The 21,991-nt window shown below is 47.9% G+C and overlaps 1 protein-coding gene across 6 annotated transcripts in view; it reads right to left on the bottom strand.

The window, feature by feature from the left end:
• The window catches only part of ACTN1 (actinin alpha 1), an 89,716-nt gene extending 75,728 nt beyond the window's left edge, over positions 1–13,988 (bottom strand). For all 6 annotated transcript variants that reach the window (XM_051621102.1, XM_051621104.1, XM_051621106.1 and 3 more), the window contains exon 1: positions 13,780–13,988. In XM_051621102.1, the coding sequence (XP_051477062.1) occupies positions 13,780–13,884 (105 nt within the window). In that variant the 5' untranslated portion in view covers positions 13,885–13,988. The remainder of the gene's footprint in view (positions 1–13,779) is intronic.
• Between the last annotated feature and the right edge of the window lie 8,003 nt (positions 13,989–21,991).

Genomic DNA, 21,991 nt, shown 5'->3' with positions numbered 1-21,991 from the left:
CTAAGATAGGAAGGGTGGTTGCTGTTCTGGTGCACCACAATTTTATGACAAATAAGCATCCTTACAAAACCTTGCTAAGGGTTCACATGAGACGAAGTCATAGGAAAATGTGATTTACCAATGCACCACACAGGAAGGTCAGAGTGGAACAAACTCAGGCGAATTTTGCCAATGCCTCACTTTGCTATAGCATCAGGACAGCACTCACACTCAGAAGCGCACTCATCCAAAGAACATAGCTTACTGCTTATTGCACTCCTCTGAACAAGAGCTTTGCACTATGCCTGGAGAGCTGTTCCTTTGGATGGGCTGTGCAGACCAAATCCACATCTTTGATTCCCACAGGCTGACTGTGCTCCGTGCACAGCGCTCACTCCCATACTAAAAGCTTACTTGCTGCTGCACTGCTCAGAAGCAGAGAAAGACTTAAGGAGCTGCTGAAGCCCACCACCAACAGGTGACTTCCAAATAAAATCTGAGGAAAAAGTGACACCACCAAAATAGTCCTTCTATGGATGAGATGAAGATAAGTATTAAAAACTTATTAACAAAATGTTTGAAAGGCTCGTTCCAGCACCACGTAGTTCTGTTCATGTATCAGATCATGAAAGCCAGCAACCCACCTAAGCAGAACAGCAATCTTCAATCCAAAGCACATGAGATCACTGAACACAATGGCAGAGTAAGATGGGAACACAGATTTCCCTTCCCAGTTCCTATTAATGAAGCTGGGGCAAGGAAGGGCCAGGAGAAGAGGAGGCAGCAATATTTGGCATAGGGAAATACACACAGAAAAAGAGCTACCAAGGAGTGCCATGAGAGGTTTAAATGCAAAGCAAAATTTACAAAAAATAGTATGCTGATGATTTTATTCTCTTTGGCTACACCCACAGCAGAAACTTGATACAAAAAGCTGGTGTACTACATTAGCATATCTCCAGGGGTGTGGAGAAGAGGACCTCCACGGTTGCAATTTTGTAGCAGCACACTGAAAGCAGACATCTGAGGCTAAAGATGACAGAAATACATGATCACCACTTCTGACTCAGTCTATTACTAGACTTCATCCTGAAGAGAGACTGGGAAGCACTCAAACAGGGTGTGCTGATAGTGGCTGTACACCTACAACCAACAGCAAGTCAAATAAATGCATGGTGCTAGTGAAGAATACAGAATTGAAAGTTAACTTGAGTCAAGGGGATTGTAAGCGAGTACCACAAACAGGGAAGCAACTTACGTGTGCTGTAATGCGCCCAAGCGGACTTAAGAGAATGCTTAAAATTTAAAAAAAAAAAAGTGTCCATTTAAAAATCAGTTACCACTGCTTCAGAGCTCATGGCCTTGCAGCATGTGGGAACCACACTCAGATTAGAGTTCTGCTGGGCAGGGCACTGTACAAACCCTATTTCCCCAAGTATCCTGCAGACTAGGAGCATGGCAAGAGGTTGCAGGAAGATGCAGATAGATGCAAAGGCAGAGTGCAAGGCAATGAGGAGACACTGCTCAAGCCAGCCAGAAGAGATCTTGGCGCATCACGAGGCACACCACTTCGATCTCTGGCCACTGGCACTCTACGACTTGCTCCTCACCTTAGTGACCCCTCTGACCTACATGCCAACAAGTACATTTTCAATCTTTCACACAACTCACTTAATAACAGCAGATTTCTGGGGCAATAAGTATATAGACAGCAGTGGCAGACATTGACAGCACACCTAAGGTCCAGAAGGGCAAGAACATCTCTCCTACGCAAAATCCAGAACACAAAACAAAACCATTCCCATCAGAGGCTGTTTCGCTGCTCACTTCACCTGCCGAGGCCAGGACACAGACTGTGCATCTTATAGTGCCTCTACTGCCCAAGACCACATAGGAATAAAGCCTGGAAAAGCAACTCAAGAGCAAAATGAAAATTCTGTGATGGGAAGGAGTTGTGGGGTGAGGTTGGATTTTGGATGGGGGTCTTTTTGGAGGATGGTGGTGGTGTTTGGTTGGTTGCTTGATTGTTGGGGTTTGTTATTTGTTGTTTTGCTTTGGGTTTTTTTGTTTGGTTGATTGGTTTAGGATTTTAATGTTGCTTTTTTAAAAAATAACCTCATCCTTAGGTGAAAAAGACACTTCATTTTTCTGACCAAATGGCCAAATACTGCAAATTAATACCTTACCCTACCTGCCAACTGATGGTTGGCAGCTAGGCATTTTACTGCAGGGCCTTTGCTTGCTGCAGTTGTGTGTACTTGCTCACTCTTGTCCTTCTCATCCAGCAGGACTCTCCACTTTAAAAGCTGCCCATGCTTGTTCCTCACTGTGGTACTCCTTCTCCTCCCCAAGAACAGCCTGAGTTACAGGAAGCTTCATCTCTGGAGGTAAAAATGAGGAAGCAGAACAAAGGCTGGAGACAAGTGCACCAATACTGCTCTCCTGTCAGGGTATGCAGGGCAGGGCAGGAGAAGCTTTCAGAAAACCCAGCTCCCAAAAAGAGAAGCAGCGGAAGCATGCAGCAGAGGGATGTGCCTGCTTGGAAACACCAAGTCCTGCAGAATTAACCTGCAGGACCTCGAGCTGAAGTCTCTTCGCTTTGCCTACAAAGTTAGTAATTTGGTGGGTGGGCAGAGAGCACAGACACTGTGCATAGGAACAAGAGGGTGTTCTGACAGCAAGAAGAGACATTGAGCCTGGTGCAATGGAGGCATTTTGTACCATAATATAAGTCAAATGTTAAGTACCACTACATCACACTTTCAATGCCACTAGCTGCTCTGCAAGTTCTACCCAACACCAGCATTCTCTGACACAGCTTGCAAAGAGGAGGCTCCTTTCTGACAAAGGCAGAGCAGGAGATCGCCATGAGCTGGGCACACCTGCTCACCTTCACGGGGCTCCTGAGCTTCTCCCTGCTGTGCAAAGTCCATGTGGAGCCACCTGAGGCTCTGTACAAGAAGCAGCATGACCAGCATCAAGCTTGCTCTGCGTCCCCTGCACCCACCCCTGGACTATCAGCAGTAATTGCCTCTCACAGGACTGCAGGAAAAAGTTGTTCCAAGCTTTGGAAACACAGAAGCTATTATGCTTCAAATGTTTTGATTACTGTAAGCAGTTCACTAATTACAGTAGTAATGATTGGATTATGGCCAGTTAACAGCTTTAAAGAAACAAGTCATTATAGGAGGGGGAGGGGAAACCTCCTTTGGGTTTAGGATGGAAACAGCTTTCAGGAGGGTGTCAGTAGCTGGCTGGATCAGGCCATTAGTGACAGGCAGCAACAGCAAGGAACAGTGTAATGTGTCACTAAATGATAGGCTGCCACATAAAAATTATCAGTGCTGGAGGTGTGTTTGCAGGAACAGAAAGTCTCCTGTTGATACACTGGCCTCATCAGCTCCAACACCTCTACATGACTGGACCCAGAAGACAGGCTGCAGACAGGTGCCTGCACACTAAGTTACCTATACAGCATCATGCTCGTGATGCTTGGTTTACGCACACAAGAAGTTGTGACTACAGGCATTTTAGAAACTCTTTACCAGAGACCCACTAGCTCCAACCAAACAGCCAAATGCAAACACTCATGGTATCAGCAACCAAAGGCACTGACCAGAAAGAGCAGCTTAGCAATCGTTGCTAGCACTGGAAGGATGACAGTACCAGCCATTAATCCTTTAGCACCTCCAGTTGCTAAAAATCTGTACCATGAACATGAATAACATGCAGGGAGGCTCCCTGCACACTGCAGAGCAGTCTTTGCTGAGAAGCAGCCGAACCAGTGGATTCCTGCAAGACAAATTCCAATGCACAGAGACTGCAACAGGGACTGCCAGCTCTGGAATATGAAGTTTTTTGTGGCCATGCCTTTTCTGTGGAGGACAAGAGGTCCCAGATGCACAGCCTCCTCTTTAAAGGGCACCTTCTGCTCTGCAGCACCTTCCACAAAAGAGGAAAGGAATATCCTATTTTACAGAAGTCCCCAGTGTGTTGAAACCATAATGAAGGGAACAATACTCATTCCCAGATTACTAGCCTGATGGTACTGCCAGCAGTATGTCCCCGCAGGTTGGGTAGCTCTGCCTAACCAAGGAAAGCTAACCCCTTGCATCCCCACCACCCATTTTTTCCTCTCCACTCTAGAAAAAGCAGGTCCCCACAGCCCTCACCCACAACAGCCACCCCTTGGTGGTGGCACCACACCATCGCACTCCCTGTGCAAGCTCTTCAGTGCCTCCCCTCACTCCCCTCCTCAGCAGTATCTTGCTCTGCCTGGTCTCCTTACTCTCCTCTCCCTTCAGAGATCTTTAACAGAGGAGTGGCAGAAACTGAGGACTGGTATGGTTGGCTGGAGGGTGAGGATTTCTGGCAGGAGAAAACCAGTGGAGCTGGGCATCTTGCCCAGAGTGAGTTCACACTTGGCTCACCACAGCTGGAAATAGTCTCATCCCTGGCCAGAGTTCCCCAACGGCCCAACAAAACCCTCAGGAAAAAGCAAGTTTCCACACGTTAGCCATTTTGAAACAGACTGGTTGTGTTCATGAATGTACTCCCCCGCTGCCCCCACCCAGCCCTCTCTGAGCAGCGCAGCCGCCTACGAGCACTGCTGCCAAAGGTGCTTGATGAGCAAGCACTGAGGAAGCGCAAGGTCTCACCCGGTGTGTGGACCCAGGTGAAGCCAAGACAAACACTTCCTCTGGAGATGTGCCTCCTGTACAGTAACACGAGCAGAGCTAGAAGGAAGGCAGAGGCTTGAACAAAGATACCCACATACTCCTCTTCCCACCACACTCTTGCATTCGAGCTACTGCTCTCTCCTCCCTCATCAGTGGGAGATCTCCACGTCTCCCCAAACCAGGTAAGATATGTAGAAAACTCACTTGGAAGCTTGAACATGCTTAAAAAGCTTAAACTGCTTTTGGCTGTAACCACAGCTTTCCTTAGGAAATTATTTTCTGTTGTGATAAATCCTGACATTGATATGGACCAAACAGCTCTAAACAAAGTATCCTTTCTTTGTCATTGTTTAGCACTTAAGAAATCAATTAATTTTTTTTGTGGTTTGTTTTTTTTTCACCTGTGGAGCCAAATTTTAAAGTTTTCTTGGGGTTAATACATTAAGTAGCAGATTTATTTAATCATCTACTGAAGGGTAGATTTAAATAAACTGGAAGGGATCACAGGTGGCAGCAAAAGAAACTCAACTGCTATAAAGCCAAGGAATCTGGCCAGGAAACAAGGCTCATGGATGTGCACATCACTTTCCATGATGAAGAAAAGAGCACTCAGCTGGGATGCAGAGCCCATACATGGTTCTCTCACTCTTCCTCATCTCTCAGAGGCCTTTATGGGTTAGCTCCTGCAGCGAAGATGTAACATCAGAACTTCCATTTACAGCACTGGTAAAATCTGAGTGCAGCATGGAGTAGCAAGTGCTTTGGCTGCCTGATCCAAAGGCCATGGAAAGCAGAAGTCCTTACTCAATTGCCAAATGGCCTTGGTTCAGCACCTCTGCAGGAGGGGAGAGTTGTCCTGAGCATTGAAAAAGGAAGCATGAGTATTCTGAGTAAAACTTCTCCAGCCATATAGCACTCTGCTCATGGAAGGTGCAGAGCGAACAGGCTGCCCACTTGATGCAACACAGCACAGAGGTAAAAGACTTCATAAGGGTCCCTCTGAAAATGAGGACCACACATAGGATGGACAAGGAGAACCCACCTGTGGTATCCTGAAGGGCTGGCTCTATACTGCAGTAACACATAGTCCCTGCAAAGTCAAGCAGACTGCTAAGAAAGCAAACCAGCTGATACATCAAGTCACCCCTGCCTTCCCTTCCCATTCACCATGTAAGTCATCTAAGAGGACGTGGAACAAGCTGCTGCTTAAGAAATCTGCCCTGCAGCCTCACCTGTCTATTGAGACTGCCCAGAAGCCCTGGATTGCTGGTATTCAGAGACCTACTTGAAACCACTCCAATCTGAGCGACAGGTGATATATGGAGACGCACGCCAGTGGCATCCACTGTAGTGAAATAGCTAAGAAACAGCCTTTTCACCTGCCAGAACTTCTTATCTTGGCTCTAACACAATGGAAAGGCCAGTTTTGCTGTCATTTCCCACACCACAGGGGTGAACACGCTTCCAGGAGGCTTTCAGACTACAGAGATAAAATGACAAATCAAAGATTCACATGGAGGAGAGACCAAAATGCCCTTTGTTTATTCATGCATACCCCAGCCTCGTCGATGGGAGTGTTTCAGTGCACTGAGGGTGAAGAAGGTTTCTACAGAGCCTTGTTCATGTTGCAGTGCTTCAAATCAGCAAAAGAATTGGAAGAAGGAGAAGTGGGGATAACTGTAGGTAGAAGTCTGAGGTCAGCCAGTTGCAGTACTGGTACAAGAGTTGGCTTACAAAGGCCTGATCCAGCTCTTACCAATAGGATGAATGCATTGCCAGCTGAGCAGGAAAGACACAGGAAACCAACATGGGGAAAACATGGTTCTGCTTTACTGCCTAATAGGGAGCCAAGAGGTTAAACTGGCACCAGGCCACACCACAAACATCCTATGACCAAGTTCTGCTCTCATGCAGTGGGGGTATAAGAGCAGGGAAGGCAATGGCGGGAAGGGAACAGGAAGTTTGCTTTTTTTGCTAATCATATTAATGCTAGCAGTTTTGCTCACTTAAACATCTTTTGGCTTGGCCCAGGAAGTCCCAGGGATCTGGGTGACTCTACTAAGAGCCAGTCTCATGCACCAGGGTCAAAATAAAGCAGCAAGTGGCTCCACAGAATTCAATAAAACCAACTTATCTGGCATGCCAAGCACCAGATAGAAGGTCCTGCTGCTGACAAGCCTATCTCACTACTACACCAACTCCTCCCAAAAGATCCAAGTTGTGTAACACGCTTAAGCCTCAAAATTGCAGAGGTAGAGCAAATCTTATGCCTCTCTGAAGAAAAGATGACCCTGTCTTTCTTGCTAAGGCAAGGTTTTTCCAACTTAGCACACAACTTTTTCACCCTTAAACTCATGGTTCATCTATGGCTTCAAGGGGTTGAGAGTATTTTACATTGCTATATAATATTTGTAGAAATTATGCTAAGCACATTCCTTATGGTAGCCACCAAGTTTCCAATAGTCACACATGGCAAGAAATCAGTTTTCTGTTCTTATATAAAAGAAGACTAAACTCTGTTTCACTCTGTCCTCCTCAAACACCATTGCTCCGACTGTACAAAATATTTCTGAAAATTACAGCAATACATCCACCAAGCTGCTGAGGAAGAGACAATGCATTGAAGTGAGTCCAGTCCCCTCTATGTGTTGTATTTTAGCAGCTTCCCAACATTTCCCCAGACAGTTCTCCAGCCTCTTTTCTACAGTGACTGCTTTATGCACCCCATCATCAGAAAGAGCACAGTCATCCTCTGCTAGCATAAGTGCACCCCAGAGAACAGCCTAAGCATCAGGCACAACAATGATAATCCACAGGCAGCTGGGAAAAGCTCTCAGTCCTTCCTCAGCACAGTAGTGCAAGTTTTCACCATCCCTGTCACTGCTGCTTGTGCAAACCTTAAGAACTCAGGCCGAAGTCTTAAGCAGATCCCAGTGAGGCGGCACAGAAAAGCACACAGGCTCATAACCTGGCCAGGGAGGCCAAGTGAGCCTTGCTCCCCCTCCAGTTAAAAATGCATGAGACATGTTAAACTGTAGAACTGCACCTCTCACACAACACACGAGCAAGGTGTCTATACTAGGATCAGCTGAGCAGCGTAACACCACTTATGGTGGTCACCTCAGTGCTGGGAAGAGCAGGTACCATTAACTCAGGTCTCCACTGTAACATATATGGCTTCTAAAAATGCGAATTGTATCTCAGTGTTCATGAATACTTTTACTGAACAGGTTTACTGGCCCACATTCTCACAGCTGCCATCCAGTTTCACTTGAATTTCATAGCCAGACAACACCACCTCATGCAAAAGCACCCGCTTCCTTCTAGGGGGAAGACTTTTCAACAGATAGCCAAGAAAAGTGAAGTTTCTAAAGAGCCTCTGTAGAAGATGCCCCACATAGTTCTCCAGATGCCCCAGGCTATACCAGTGATGACTGCAAGCAGTCAGGATGGAAAGCAATGTTATCCTCTCTATACTTTGCAGTTATTTGAATGCATAAGAATTTAAACTGGTTGCCTGAAGCAGTCAGTAAGAAATTCTCCAGACAGACACACTTAACATCACTGGGCTGGATGCCTTTGAGGTGTTTCACCCTTCCCTAGAGGATTAGAAGGAACAGTTCAATCCAGTTCTGCGAGTATCATGCTCTCATGAGTTGATCCTTGGGATCTGTTATAGAGTCCCCCCAAAGAGTATGCCATCACCTTTTTAACCCATATCTGCTTTCTCCTTAGCTTTCTCCTCTAATGGCTCACTGCAAAATACACATCTCATTCATCATGCACCAAGAGGTTTCAATGAATAATAATGTTCTTGTTAAAAAATCCATAAGCACATATCCTGACAAAGGCTGATCACAGAAAATATGAGGCAGCTCCCACACTCAAGGACAAATAACTGATCTACAAAGCCAGATATTTTCAGAGCCCCCTAAAGCAGCTGTTGAGTGTTTTGAAAAGCAAGTATCTGGAAATAAGCTACCTAAGTTAAACAACAAGAGCTTGATCTGAAAGATAAGAGATATCTGGTGACCTGTATTGCCTGCCTGTTTGAATGTAAGAGAGCAGCTGAGCAAGCAGTGTTACAAAATTTACCGTTCTGCTTCAGTATCAATACTGGCTGGTGCAAAATTAGGCACAGAGGGTCCTCAGATGCATCAGGGTGACCTTTCCCACAGAACATCCACACTGCAAAGACCACACAAGGCCTGTGCCTCACTACAGCCCATTGAGTACTGTGCAGTGTCACTCACAGTGGGAGCAAAGGCACCACATCCACCACCAACGCAAGTTTCTGTGCCTCACAGCTCAATCTATCATGGCACTGAAAGAAACTTTAGCAAGCTACAGATTAGGTGTCTACTGTGTCCACAGCAGCTACCACAACTGTAGCTTTCTGGAAATCCAGATACAGTTCTCAGAGGACACTGAATCCAAGGGAAAATAAAGCTGCGATTGTGACTTTCCCGTTTTGTGGGAGATACTCGTCACACTCATACCACCTGATATGAGCATGCTACCAGCAAGCTTGGAGGTGGGGTGTTTTCATGAGGGACCTGGGCTCCATTTAACAGGTACTTTCTGTCATTAACAACCCCAACTCAGACAGAGGTGATTAGCACAGCAAAATTCAAATAATAACAAGAGCAATAAGACCTGCTGGTTGCAGGCACAGTAGGGCCACAAGACCCATGGCTTTTCAGGTTATGGGATCACTCTCATATTTATGTGTATCACTACATGCAGCGCAAGGCACAGAGCAACAAGAGGGGTTCTGGGAGACTGCCATTTCTAGCAGGATATTTCTGCACGTGAATAACTGTACTTAATCAGTACTTCTTTAGGGCAGAAAAGGTGCTCCCAAAGTCTGTGCTATCACTGCTTCAGCAGCACCATAAATCTCAACAGTACAGTTCCCTCAGCCAGAGGTATCATTTACTGCCATATTGCCACAGAAATGCCAACTTGGTGAGGCAGAGTAGGATTGGATAAAGACAAGGCACATTTATTTAAGCAATTTGACTTAAAAAAAAAAAAAAAAAGCATTACTATTGTTCCTTACAGCATTTAAGTTGTTTATGGCTCTCTTTTATGTGTTGCAAAGACAGCAGCTGTCAGGTCAGAAAGCAGCTTGGCATTTAAAGTTTCCCCACAGTTCTAATGTTTGGACAAGTTGCTCCTGGCCAGATTTTAAAATAAACCCAGAACAAGATGCACCTTGGACAACAGTTAAAGAAATGAGTGGCCAACAGGAGAGCCTGGTGCAGGCAGGGCCTGATGGCTGACCCCTACCAGCCCCAGGTTCACCCCAGTATCACTCCTGACCTCCCTGGGACATACAGGAGGTTGTCCTTCTAACCATGACCCTTTGTCTCATCTACAAAGATGAGCCGGATGTGCTAAGCACCAAGCTGGTCAAATCCAGCTCCTTCAACAAAAAACCCAAGATGACTCAGGAGAAGTTTCAACACTTGCAGCTGGCCATTTGTCATCAAGAGGGAGAAGTGTCCTTGCAGGCAAAACTGAAAATCTCTTGACCAGTAAACACTCACATACGTACTTCTTACGTGCCAAGCTTGTCTATCTTGACAGCTAGGTGAGATCATCAGAATAGCTTTCAGCAAGTTTTGCTTTGTAACACTGGGAAACAGCAGGTTCAATCTTGTTATGCTTTGGATAGTTCTACTTTGAGGCCTGACTCCAGACAGGAAAGAAGGGAGAGGAAAGAAAAGGCCATTAAAAAGCAACTACTGAAATGAGTTCAATAGTGCAAAAGGGAAAGTACTTTAATCCCCAGAAGAGACCCTCTGCTCCTGCACAAAAGGCTGTGCTGAGATTTAAATCAAGTGAGAAGCAGCTGAATTTGTTCTGTACATTGTATATTTTGCTCCTTACAAATCAGAATGCTTTAAAACCTTAGTCTCTCTTCTGACAGATATGAAAAATTGACTTCACACGGAAAAGTGCTTTCCTCCCACGAATCGTGACTTTATCCCTGCATTGTAAAACAGTAACTTCCCAGGAAGGGGCAGGTTGGAAGAAGTGTGAGACCAGTGTCTCTTCTCTGTATCATGTTCAAGAGGTCAAACTTCACTCTTCAAATATGAAATTCACTCTGCAGAGCTCATCTGTTTACCCATCTCAAAGCAGCTCATGAGATTCTATTTCAAGCACCATCCCCAACAGGGAAGGCAATCACATCTGTCTCACCACAGGTAGGAAACCTGCGAACTAGCTCCTGAAAGCTCATCAAACTTGTCGTCCTTACAGCGTGCCTGTTACTAAAATCAGCAGACCTTCCCACTTCTGGGGCCTGCCATGAGCTCTGCTGAGCCCACACAGCCGGGAGAAGAGGAACTGGATTCAATTAATCTTTGAGCAACACCTCTAGTCTGCTCACTTCCCAAGTCTCAATTAGTCCTGGCTGCACAAAGCCACTCAGCACAGCATTGTGGCACAGCTATCCCCAGCCCTTGTGACCTTACTGAGCCAGGACACGAGCGGCTGGGTTGGAAATGGCCAGCAAAACACAGGCACTTCTCACACAGCCATTTGGTCACTGGGGTTGCTGGACATGCCACCAAGTTTGACATGCTGTCTCCCCTCCCAGAGAGGGCTCGAGCATGAACATTTCAAGTCTGCCCCAGTGCTAAAAATAATAACAATAATTTAGTAGTACTTAAATCAGATTTAGAACTGTCTGATTTAGTACTTAAATTTTCGTCTGTCAGAAATTCTCTAACTATTCCTTAGGTGAAGGAAAACCTACAACACTTGACTCAACCAGAGAAGACTGAGCCTGCAGACAGTCTGCAGGAATATTTGGGAAGCATGAATCTCTCCTGTTCACCTCAGTAAGCTATTAACTGAAGTGTAATTAACATTTAACTAATTACTGCAATGATTTCATTTCACAGGTAAGAAAGGGTGACAGTTTTACTACACCATACATCCCGCAGTTATGCTTGGTGGATACCATTATCTCTCCACCTCTGAAGGAAGGAAGGAAGCCTCGAGACCCCAACAGGGCTTTCAGTCACATTCAGACCCTGGGGAAAGGAACAAGACTGTCCCTCAATATCAGTACAGCCTACTCAGGCTGGGGTCCAGTCATCAATCCCTCTGAAGGGGATTAGCCTGATGGGCTGCAACTGGGAAGAGCCATCACCCCCAGACCTGATCTTCCCACCTACAGACATCAGAGGGGTGGGTCACAATAAAACTATGAGCTTGCACCCACTGCAAAAGGGAACAGTGGCTATTCATTGGCAGGAAAAGAAACAACCAAGTGACTCCACCACGAGAGAAGGACATCAAACTATACAGAGCCTCCCCACACAGCAAGCTGGAGACTGACACTCAGCACATGAAATTCAATTGGTAGCAGTTGACCATCAAAAGAAATTGGCTTGGACTACTTTCAAGCAGATGTGTTAATTCCTTAAAACTCCCTCTTGGCTTCTCCCCTCCTCTGCAAAAGTAACCCAAGTTAACAGAGTAGCTCTCTGTCCCCCTCTTGTGATAGGACCAAGGGGACTTAGAAACTCCCGGAGGGAGGTAATTCTCAAAGAGAGTATGGCCTTAAGGCACATACCACAGCTTGGGGTTTTGGACTTCTTTTTAAGCCAAAGGTTCAACTCCTGCTTCTGACAATCAAGTCAGTGTCTCACTACATGCAATGTATTTCCCCTCATCCCACACCATGAAAGGCAAAAAACCCCGTGGTATGACAATCATTTCCCCTCACAGCCCGTGAGCAATACTGCCCATCTCACTCTGAGTCCCACTGACTGTTCCTAGATGTATGAGCCAGATGCTGGCGTATGACGGGAGATATGGATCACGGCCAGGCAGATCTTTTGAAAAGGAAGAAACCTCCCTCCTCAAAGGAGTAGAGCCAAGTCTTCAGGTACATTACCTAACACTCACACCCCAAACCAAGATTACAGTCTTTCTCCTTTGTGGAAATGTAAGGTCACACACCATCAACTCTTTCTCCATTAAACGCCCTTGTCTGTGTGCTTTAATTCTCATCCTGTCTTACCCTCACCACCCAAGGTTTTCCAAGCAAGGAAACAGATGACCACTACTCTATACCTATCACCTTCAATTAACTCATCAGGCTCCAGGGGAAAGACGTGTCTGTGGCACATTTCAGACAGCTGTGAACAGGAGAACCTGAAAACCCTTCATCTGGAAGCAGAGGAGTGAGGAAGGAGAGAGGCCAAAGAGGAAGAAGAGTCTTCTCACTGGCATACCCTCCTTCCCAGTTGTTCCCACCTCCTTACAGTAAAGCTCCATACCCCGGGCTACATGATATGTATCGAAATATCATCTATGCATAAGTAAGCCACGTCCTTCTTTCTAGTACGGAAGGTTTGGGGATTCTCCTGCCTGCTCGCAGCTCGGGCAGAGCGAGGTGCGATCCAAAACGCCAGCCCAGAACGGAAAAGGGACCGGCTGGGAAGCGCAGAGGGAGCCTGCTGCACCCCGAGCTGCCCCTGCCATGTTAGCATCAGGGGTGATCCAAATTCTGCTGTATTGTTGCCTGATGAAGTGACTAACACGGAAATGTTTCAGGGATTAGGATTCCAGGGTGATCTAATACAGGATGCTTTTGGTATAAAGGAGGAGGGAAAAAACCCATATAACTGAAGAGCAGCGAGGCTGGAGCTCCTCCTGAGCTCCCCTCCCCACCGCCACCCTTTCGGTTTAAAAAAAGGGCTGAATGTTACCATTTTTGGACATGAGCTCCGCACAAGCCCTGCCCTAAACCACACCATTCAAACGAGAAGCCAGTTACCGTCCCGCCGCCGGGCTGGCGGGGCAGGGCGCGGAGAGCGGGCGGGGGGGCCCCGCCACCACCCTGCGGGCTCCGCGCTCCACCCGGGCGCACCTGCGGGCCGGCGGCAGGGCGGACATCTGTTGCGGGGGGGTGGGGACCCGCCGCGACACCCCGCTCCCCGCCCCGCCATCACCTGCCCGCCCCGCCCGCCCCCGCGGCCCCCGCCGCCTCGCCGCGCCGGCCCCGCCGCAGCCGGTGGGGGCGGCAGAGCTGGGTCCCCCCGCGGTGTGCGCGTCTGTGCCAGGGGAGGGGGCAGAGGGAAGGGTGCGCACCCACCTTTCTCTGCTGCTTCTCCCAGGCCGGGTCGAGGAGGAGGTCCCGGTCCCAGTCCTCCTCCGGCTGCATGTAGTCGTTGGTCTGCTGCGGGTCGTAGTGATCCATGGCTGCTGCGCCGGTCCGTCCCGTCCCGCTGGGCTGCCCGATGTGCCCGGCCCCGCGGCCGCTCAGCCCGAGCAGGCGGCGGCGGCGCCCGCTCCCACCTCTCACCTCGGCCGCGCGCAGCACCGCGGGGGCGGGACGCACCGCCCCGCGCCGCCCCGCACCGCCCCGCGCCTCCCATTGGCCGCGGCCGCGGCGGCGCCCGCGCTCGCCAGCCACGGCGCCCCGCCGATTGCGCGCCCCGCACGCCCGTCACGGCCCCCGCCGCCGCCATAGGCGGGCTGAGCCAGCCGCCCCGCCCCGCCCCCGCCTCCCCCGCGGCGGCGGCGGCCGGGGCTGAGCGCGGAGGAGCCGGGAGCGGGGCCCTGGCGGGTCCCGCCCTGCGGGGGGCGGCTCAGCGGCGCGGGGCAGAGCAGCCGCGTTTTGTCGCTGCGAGGATGTCTCCGTGAGACGCATCTGGCGGCCCGTCCTGCCGGCCCCGCAGCGCCGGCGCTCGGGCAGTCACAGCCCTGTGGTCCCGCCACCGCCCCGCTCGAAATGCGGCTTCCCCGTGGGGTCTGCCAGGCGTGCCGGCTCCCGCCCGGCGGCTGCCGGTCAAGGCTGGGGCTAGGGCACGGCGGCCGAGGCTTCCCAGCCGGAGCCCGCAGCGGCAGCAGCCGCCCCGGCCCCCCCACCCGCCTCGCCGGGCCTCCCGGGCGCGTCCGCCGCTCTCTGCCCGCAAATATCCTGTTTAACGAGAAAACGCTCACCCGAAGCACATTTGGCTCATCTAGCAGCTTCCTGGGAGTGAAGTACAAGCCGCTGAGGAGCGTAGTGGTAACCCAAAGGCTTGCCCTGTGTTTCTGTCAGTTAAACAAATGTAATGGGAAAAAATGTCCGTAGCGTCGTTAGCTTCCCCGGATAGCCTCACTGAGAAGCAGAAGGGTGTCTCTGACCAAAGTTCGAGGAAGGCCAAAGAAACACCACTCCACACACCATCCAGGGCAGAGCAAGCCCGTGTCCCAGTTAACCCAGATTCAGAAGAAACGGTGGAGTTTGTGGCCCGTGAACATGGACGAGAGGGATGTAGGATTTCGTACTGGAACTCTGCTGCAAAGCATCAGAATGGGTTCAGCAGAAATGCTCAACATCAGGCAGGATTTAGCACTGAATTACACTAGTGAGCTCCTCTTCCAAAAGAGAGGAATTTGTCTTCTTCCTCTTACAAACACTGGAGGTGAAACTGGATATCTTTTTTAATTTCTTAGCATAAGTAACTGCACAGAACATAACGGAGACATGTTCTATGTCCAATACTTGTGTGAAATCTCGTGGTCATTTGCCTTCGTTCTTATGGGGGACTTCAGCTTCCCTGGTGTCTGCTGGAACTGCAACACAGCAGAGAGGGAGCAGTCCTGAAGGTTCCTGGAATGTGTCAAAGACAACTTCCTGACACAGCTGGTGAGTGAACCAACCAAGCCCTAAGACGTGCAATGTGTTTCTGTGAGGCTGAGTCTTCTGAACGTTCCCTCTTTGGTTCCTTGGGGTTGCGTTGCAAAGCAACTATCCCCATGCTTCTATGATAATCGTAAGTTGTTATTCTTCTTACCTGTGTAAAATACACCTAGTGATCCCTCTTACAGAGGTGGGTGCTACTATAAATAGAAAAAAATATTACTACCTGCCAATATCAGCAATGTGATTCATTTACCTATCTCTTCTTGTACAGGGCAGAGGATAAATTAGAATATTTAATGTACTACATCAATGCAGTAAAAGGTAATGAAATCCAGAACAGCTGTGTGTTAATACTGTTCTTCTAATTGTCCCTCCCAGTTGTATTTCTAGCATCATGATCCTCAGTTCTCAGAATTCTTGCCTAGATTTCTGGGAAATATCTTCATTTTTCACTCCTTACCCCGTAGCAATTACTAGCTTTTCACAGACTCCTTTACAAAAGCAAAGCAAGAGAATGTTTTTTGCCAGAGTTCCATGAACTTACAGGCAATAGTGAGGAGGGGGGAAAAAAGTAAATGGTTTTTTCTAAACTTGGGATAGTTCCCAGATCCACCTGACCCTTGCCCTTTCAGAATTGTACCAGGACCATTGAGATGGTATGATGAGCTCTCAATGGGAGAGGGAGGCACAGCAGCAACAGGAGCTACAGAAGCCAGTACTGCTGGTGAGGGAGATGCCTGTAACCCCAGAAGTACTCTGGTTTTCCTCATTTAGTCCCCTAGAGTTCTCCTCCATACAAGATTGCTGCTGATTTCCCTGGGTGTTTTTCAAACCTTGCTGGATCAAGTGGTTTTCCAACAAGGTCTTTCCAATACAATGAAGGCCAAGTAGTTTTTGTGTAGGACAGTGGGCAGAGCTACTGTGGGAACAGTTGGACATACCTCCTACTTCATCATCCTGCAGAAGATGAGAAGAGGAAAGAGCTCAAGGGCATTGGGGTGTTTCTGGTTACTGTTTGCTGCTCTTTCTCTTTGTGCTTAGCATATTAGCTACAGGTCATGAGCTTCCCTGGGGAGATATCTGTTCTCTTGCCAAGAACATCCATAAGCTTCTGTAATGAGGCTGGGCAGGTGAGCTCGATCACTGTACAACAATGAACAAGGCTGTGTTGAAGTGGCCACTGGCGTTTGTTTTGGCAAGTCTCACAACTAAGTTTCAGCACCTATATTCTTCAGATATGCAAAAACTTTGTAGCTCTGGGATTTAGCACTGAAATTTGAACTACATGTTGGGCTCTTCAGGTAAAAATTCAAAAAGTTACGCTCTTTATATTTTTCCACTTCTCCAGTCCTGAACACATTACCAGTAAAAACTCAGCACTCCTGAACTGCAGACATTAATTTGGTGGAGTTCAGTGGGGCATATCATGCTTCATGGGAGACTAGGGAAGGGCATGTCTCATGCCTAGAGATTGGGTAAGACCTGTGGTTTTAAGAAGTGCCATGGAATATACGCTATGGTCATCCAGGCTGGAAGTGAGGCAAAAAAAAAAAAAAAAAAAAAGAACAACCAAGGCAGGGGTGCTGTGTTTGTAAGAGAGGAAAAAGGGGGCTGAGTCAAGCTCCCAGGTACAAAACATCTTCTCTCTCCTTCAGGTAGAGTTGTGTTCCTCTTCTACCTTGCGCTCACCATTCAAAGTCCTGTTTCCCTTTACTTCCCCTTTACCTGATCTTCCAAAATTGTCTCTCCAGCTCTGCAACCTGGAACTAATGTGACTTCTGGGACACCTGCACAAGTACCTGAAGAAGGTGCTCCCTCCTCCTTCTGCTGATTGGCAGTCAGCCTGTGCTTGTTCAGACCACAAGCTTTCAGGCTGAAGTGACTTGCAGAATTGTCTTCACACAATAAGTATTTGCTAATATTGCCTGAAGTGTCATTTTGTGAAAATTATATTTTTTTTCCTCCTGTAAAAACATTTATTTTCCTTTGTAGCTTTCACAGTATCACTTGAACAATAATAAGATCAAGAATTACACATCCAATCCTGTGTCCCTGTTATCACATACCCACTGCATCTACTCTCATTCTGCAAGGCAAGATGAGCACTTCACCAGCACTGCCCATATACTTCCCTTTGCTTGCTCCCTTCACCCTGCAGAGGAAGGTATTTGCTGCTTGGAAGTGCACAGGAGTATCATGCCTGAGTGAAGCAGGCTCAACTTGGGCAGCTGCTGAGCTAGTTCTGCAGAGGGACATAGTAAAATCATCCAGTGGTATCTGACCTATAGAGTCATGTTAGATGCCCATGTTTTGCCCTCTAGTTGCCCTGTACTGAAGAGAGGTCCTTGTGGTCTTGTTTGTTCAGTCTTTTTAGTTTTCTGTGTCAGTCTTTAAAGGACATCCCATTTCACAGCCCTGGCACAGCACCTCCATCTGGCCCAAATGATAGGGAAGCTGGGGGACCAGAGATGCTAAAGACAACATTTTCCATGTTTCTGCAAGAGACAGGGAATGGATTGAAGGGCAGAGGAGAGCACACTTCAAACTGGAGACCATAACCACACAAATCCCTGACAACAGGTATATCCATGTGCTAACCAAAGACTGGATCGAGGCTGTGCTTGGTGCAGCCTCCTCTGATGGAGGAAGCTGAAGAGGAGAGGCTGCCCTGCAGTGTGTTGCAGCAGGCACTGCAGCAGGTATTCACCTCCATGAGCAGAGCTCTGAAAGGCAGATCCAGCCCATGCCTTTCATATGACCAAGAAAGAAGGAGAAGCTGCTTATTTCTGGAGGCTGTGGAAGAAATCCAGGCTCTTGTTTTAACTTACTGGCTGACATACCCATAGCTTGCAGAAGCAAGAGGCAGAATTTGTTGCTTCTTTTGCTTCCCAGGCACCTGAACTGGCCTTGCAGCAAGTGTGACACACTTTGGAGGCAAGTGTGGTGAAGTCTTTCTGGAAAAGGACCAGCAGCAAGATGGCAGCAGGAAGGAAAGCACAGGGAATAGTTTCTTTGCAGCTCCACCCTTGTCCTCACAGAAAATCTTTTTTGTTACGAGAGTCACTGAACTCACAGACCTGTCATTATTTAGCCCCAGCTTAAAAACATCTCTTAAAACCCCTTTCCTTCTCTTTGATGTTCTCCATAATTGCAGGTCTGTGATTTTATAGCACAAAGTTTGGAAAAAACAGCTCTCCCCCATCACCAAGTATTACTTGTACAGTGGTGTATCCTCAAGGCTGTTTTCAAGCAGAAACCCTTTCTGGCCACAGCTTGGAATGAATTTCCGAGAGTGATCCAACAAATGTTTCATTTCTTCTGAGGAGAGCAGCTTCCTCATTGTACTTCAGCAACAGCACACTGCACCAGCTTCATTCCTACATGGCTCTGCCACTAACCTGTGAGTCTAATGTTGACCAGAGCAGAAGAAGTCATTCCTGTGTCATCAGCTGCTGCTCTGGGATGCACACTGGGTTCATTTCAATTACAGGGTGTATGGTTAGGGCATGCAACTGTAGTTTACAGTTGTTGCAATAGTGTGTCAGCAATCCACACCTGACCAAAACCACCACTATGCTCAAGGTATGTTTAGAGCAAGGTGCTTTGGGGATTCTTGCCTGAGCTTTCACATGTTATCTCAGTGGTCTCTAGCTGTCTGGAGACCTCAGACATCCATCTGTCCAACGGTGCAGTTTTGCACAACAGAATGATCCCTCGGTGTAGATCTGCAGGATATGTGAAGCAGCCATGGGTCTGCTCCAGTGTACACTGGTCCTGCTAAGGATAATGTCTCAGAAACAGGTTACCAGAGAGCTCAGTGCTCTGGTCATGTGGCCTCTCCATCCCTGACAGGCTGCTTATGCAGCAGCTGCAGAGACCTGATGTAAGATCTGGTCATGCATGAAGTTCGTTTGCTTACAAGTTTTGCTCCCTGCATGATACAGGGATAATCCCACAGGGGGAACCGTGGAGGGTGATGGATGGTGGAAATCTGATACCATGCAAAATTTGATGCAAACAGGCCAGGCGGTTACTGCAGTCTTGGATTCTAGGTGGAGGAGTCCATGGTGTGAGATGGCACAACTTGGCCTTGCATTGCTTTTGAGGCTATGTTAGTTATACAAGCAGAGCAAACACAAAACAACAGATATCAAGAGAGGGCTGTACTGTGAGTGACCAGGGAATGCTGTGCAACTGCAGCAACATGGCAAGGTATGCTCTGCAGGCCACTGTAATGCCAGTGTAATGCCCCGGCCGCAGCTCTCTCAGGCCTTCCCCAGGAAGTCCATGACCAGAAGTGCACATGCACAGCAGTGTCATTGTAGGACACGAGAACCAAACCTTCTATTCCCCTCGGCATTTGAAAGGCCCTGGGTGGGGTGCTCAGTTTGGCTCTAGTTTATTAAGAAAGATACACATCAGTTGGAGACAGTCCAAAGGAGAACTAGAAGGCTCAGAGGTCTAGAAAACCTGACCTTTAAGGGGAGACTGAAAGAACTGGTCTTGTTTAGTCTAGAGAAGAAAAAACTGAAGTGAGACACAGTAGCAGACTTCAAGTATGTAAAAGTTTACTGCAAAGTCAAAGACAGTAAACTGCTGGGGGATCTGCTAATGGTCGCTGTAGCACTTGAGTAAGCCACAAAAGGAAGGTGCTAGATCTCCTCTGCAGGAGGCTTTAAAGAACGACAGCTATAAGAAAGGCTAAACTTCAAGGACAACCGGTCCCACCACAAGCCTGGAGGATGAAACCTGTGTCCTCATTTGGGATCCCCTCCACCTCTGTCTCATGGCTCTGCAAGGCAGTCAGCTTCAGAGGGTAAGACAATAAGATGAAACAACGTGACACGATTGTAAAGAGAGTAAAGAGGAAGAAAAACATTTACAGCTACAGTGATGTAAAAATGTAAATTCAGACATATGGAACTTGACCTAGACAGTCCCATCAGATGCCCAGATGTAAAGCATATTTCAGCAGAACTGCAGCAGGAACTTGACTCAGCTGAGGGAGGAGACTAAGGTGAAAGGGGCTGTGGGAAAGAAACCCAAACACAAGCACATATTTACGTACACTTATATGGACTAAAACTGCATCTCTCTCATAAAGGACATGGCAGTTCTCTTTCTTGTTACAGCCACCAGTAAAATTCACCATCAATATTCCAAATGCTGAGAGGACATGCCTCACTCTAACTTTCAAATGCACCTCTCGTGTCCTCTCCATCTCCTTATGCTTTTAGCATCAGTTGTTTATTTCAGCAGCAAGACGGGTCACAGCGAGATTGGACTACAAGCTATACTCAGAATCCATACTTGGGTATGAGGCCACAATGACAGACAGTTTATAAAGGGCTAAGAAAATGCAGATCCATATGACTGAAGGGGGGGCCCACCCTCATCATTAGTGCACCAGCAGGTCATGAGTGCTCTTAAAAGTAAAGGGAAGGGGCGGGTTAATTATTGCCTATTACATGTAGTTGTCAGGACACTAATCAAGGCACTTGTAATATCACTTAGTTTTCCAAAGGCATCCCTGGAAGATCAGGGAGAAACAGCTGAGCTGCAGGTTTTTGGTGTCTTCTGTACCATGCCAACCCACCCACCTGCACCAGCAGTAGAAGTGGCATGGCTTAGCACAGCATGGTGTGGAGAAAGAGCTCGTTCCTTTCAGAAAAATATCTGGTACAGCTGGAAAACACACCAACAGCCTTCCAGGCATGCCAGCTTTTTCTTGGTGAAGAGAGGCCTGGCAGCAAGTGGGGAACACAACACCAAGTCATTGAGCCTGGGATCCAGATTCAGACTTGTCTTAGAAGCAGAGTACGACCCACACACTGAGCCTAAAGCCACTACTCCATTTACTTGCCTTCCCAAAGTACACTTGCTGGAGCCTAAAGTTGTCCATCGTACAAGGAGGGATGGCTTGGCTTGAAGAAGCTCCTTCATTTCACTTCTCTGGTTGGTGCAGGGTGCACCAGGGTGGTCAACAGGTTGCCTGCCTCCACAGAGCAGGTTAAGCTTTTGTGCTGCACAAGCAAAAACTGCTGCATAGCACCATTTGTGGGTTATACACACTTCCACATGAAAATAATTTTGTTTTCGTTATGTTTTTCTCTTACCTGGTTCATTCCCTTTGCTCTTTCCTCTCTGTACAGTGGGAGCAATTGTGCACAGCTACCTCAAATCAAACCCTGTGGTGCAAAGCTCCTTCTCAGAATCTCAGGGGTTGGAAGAGACCTCAAAAGATCATCTAGTCCAAACCCCTGCCAGAGCACGATCTCCTAGAGTAGGTCACACAGGAATGTGTCCAGGCAGGTTTTGAATGTCTCCAGAGAAGGAGACTCCACAACCTCTCTGGGCAGCCTGTCCCAGTGCTCTGTCACCCTCACAGTGAAAAATTTTTTCCTTATGCTTACATGGAACCTCCTATGCTCCATCTTGCACCTGTTGCCCCTTGTCCTATCACTGGACTTTGTTGAGAAGAGCCTGGCTCTGTCCTCCTGACACTCACCTTTTATACATTAATTAGGTTGCCCCTCATTCTCCTCTTCTCCAAGCTAAAGAGACCCAGCTCCCTCAGCCTTTCCTCATAAGGGAGATGTTCCACTCCCTCAATCATCTTTGTGGCTCTTTGCTGGACTCTCAAGCAGTTCCCTGTCCTTCTTGAACTGAGGGG

This window comes from Apus apus, chromosome 5 (genome assembly GCF_020740795.1).
Source record: "Apus apus isolate bApuApu2 chromosome 5, bApuApu2.pri.cur, whole genome shotgun sequence".
Lineage (NCBI taxonomy): Eukaryota > Metazoa > Chordata > Aves > Apodiformes > Apodidae > Apus > Apus apus.
The sequence above is the reverse complement of the archived record's forward strand: the minus strand, read 5'-3'. Positions and strand labels throughout refer to the sequence as shown.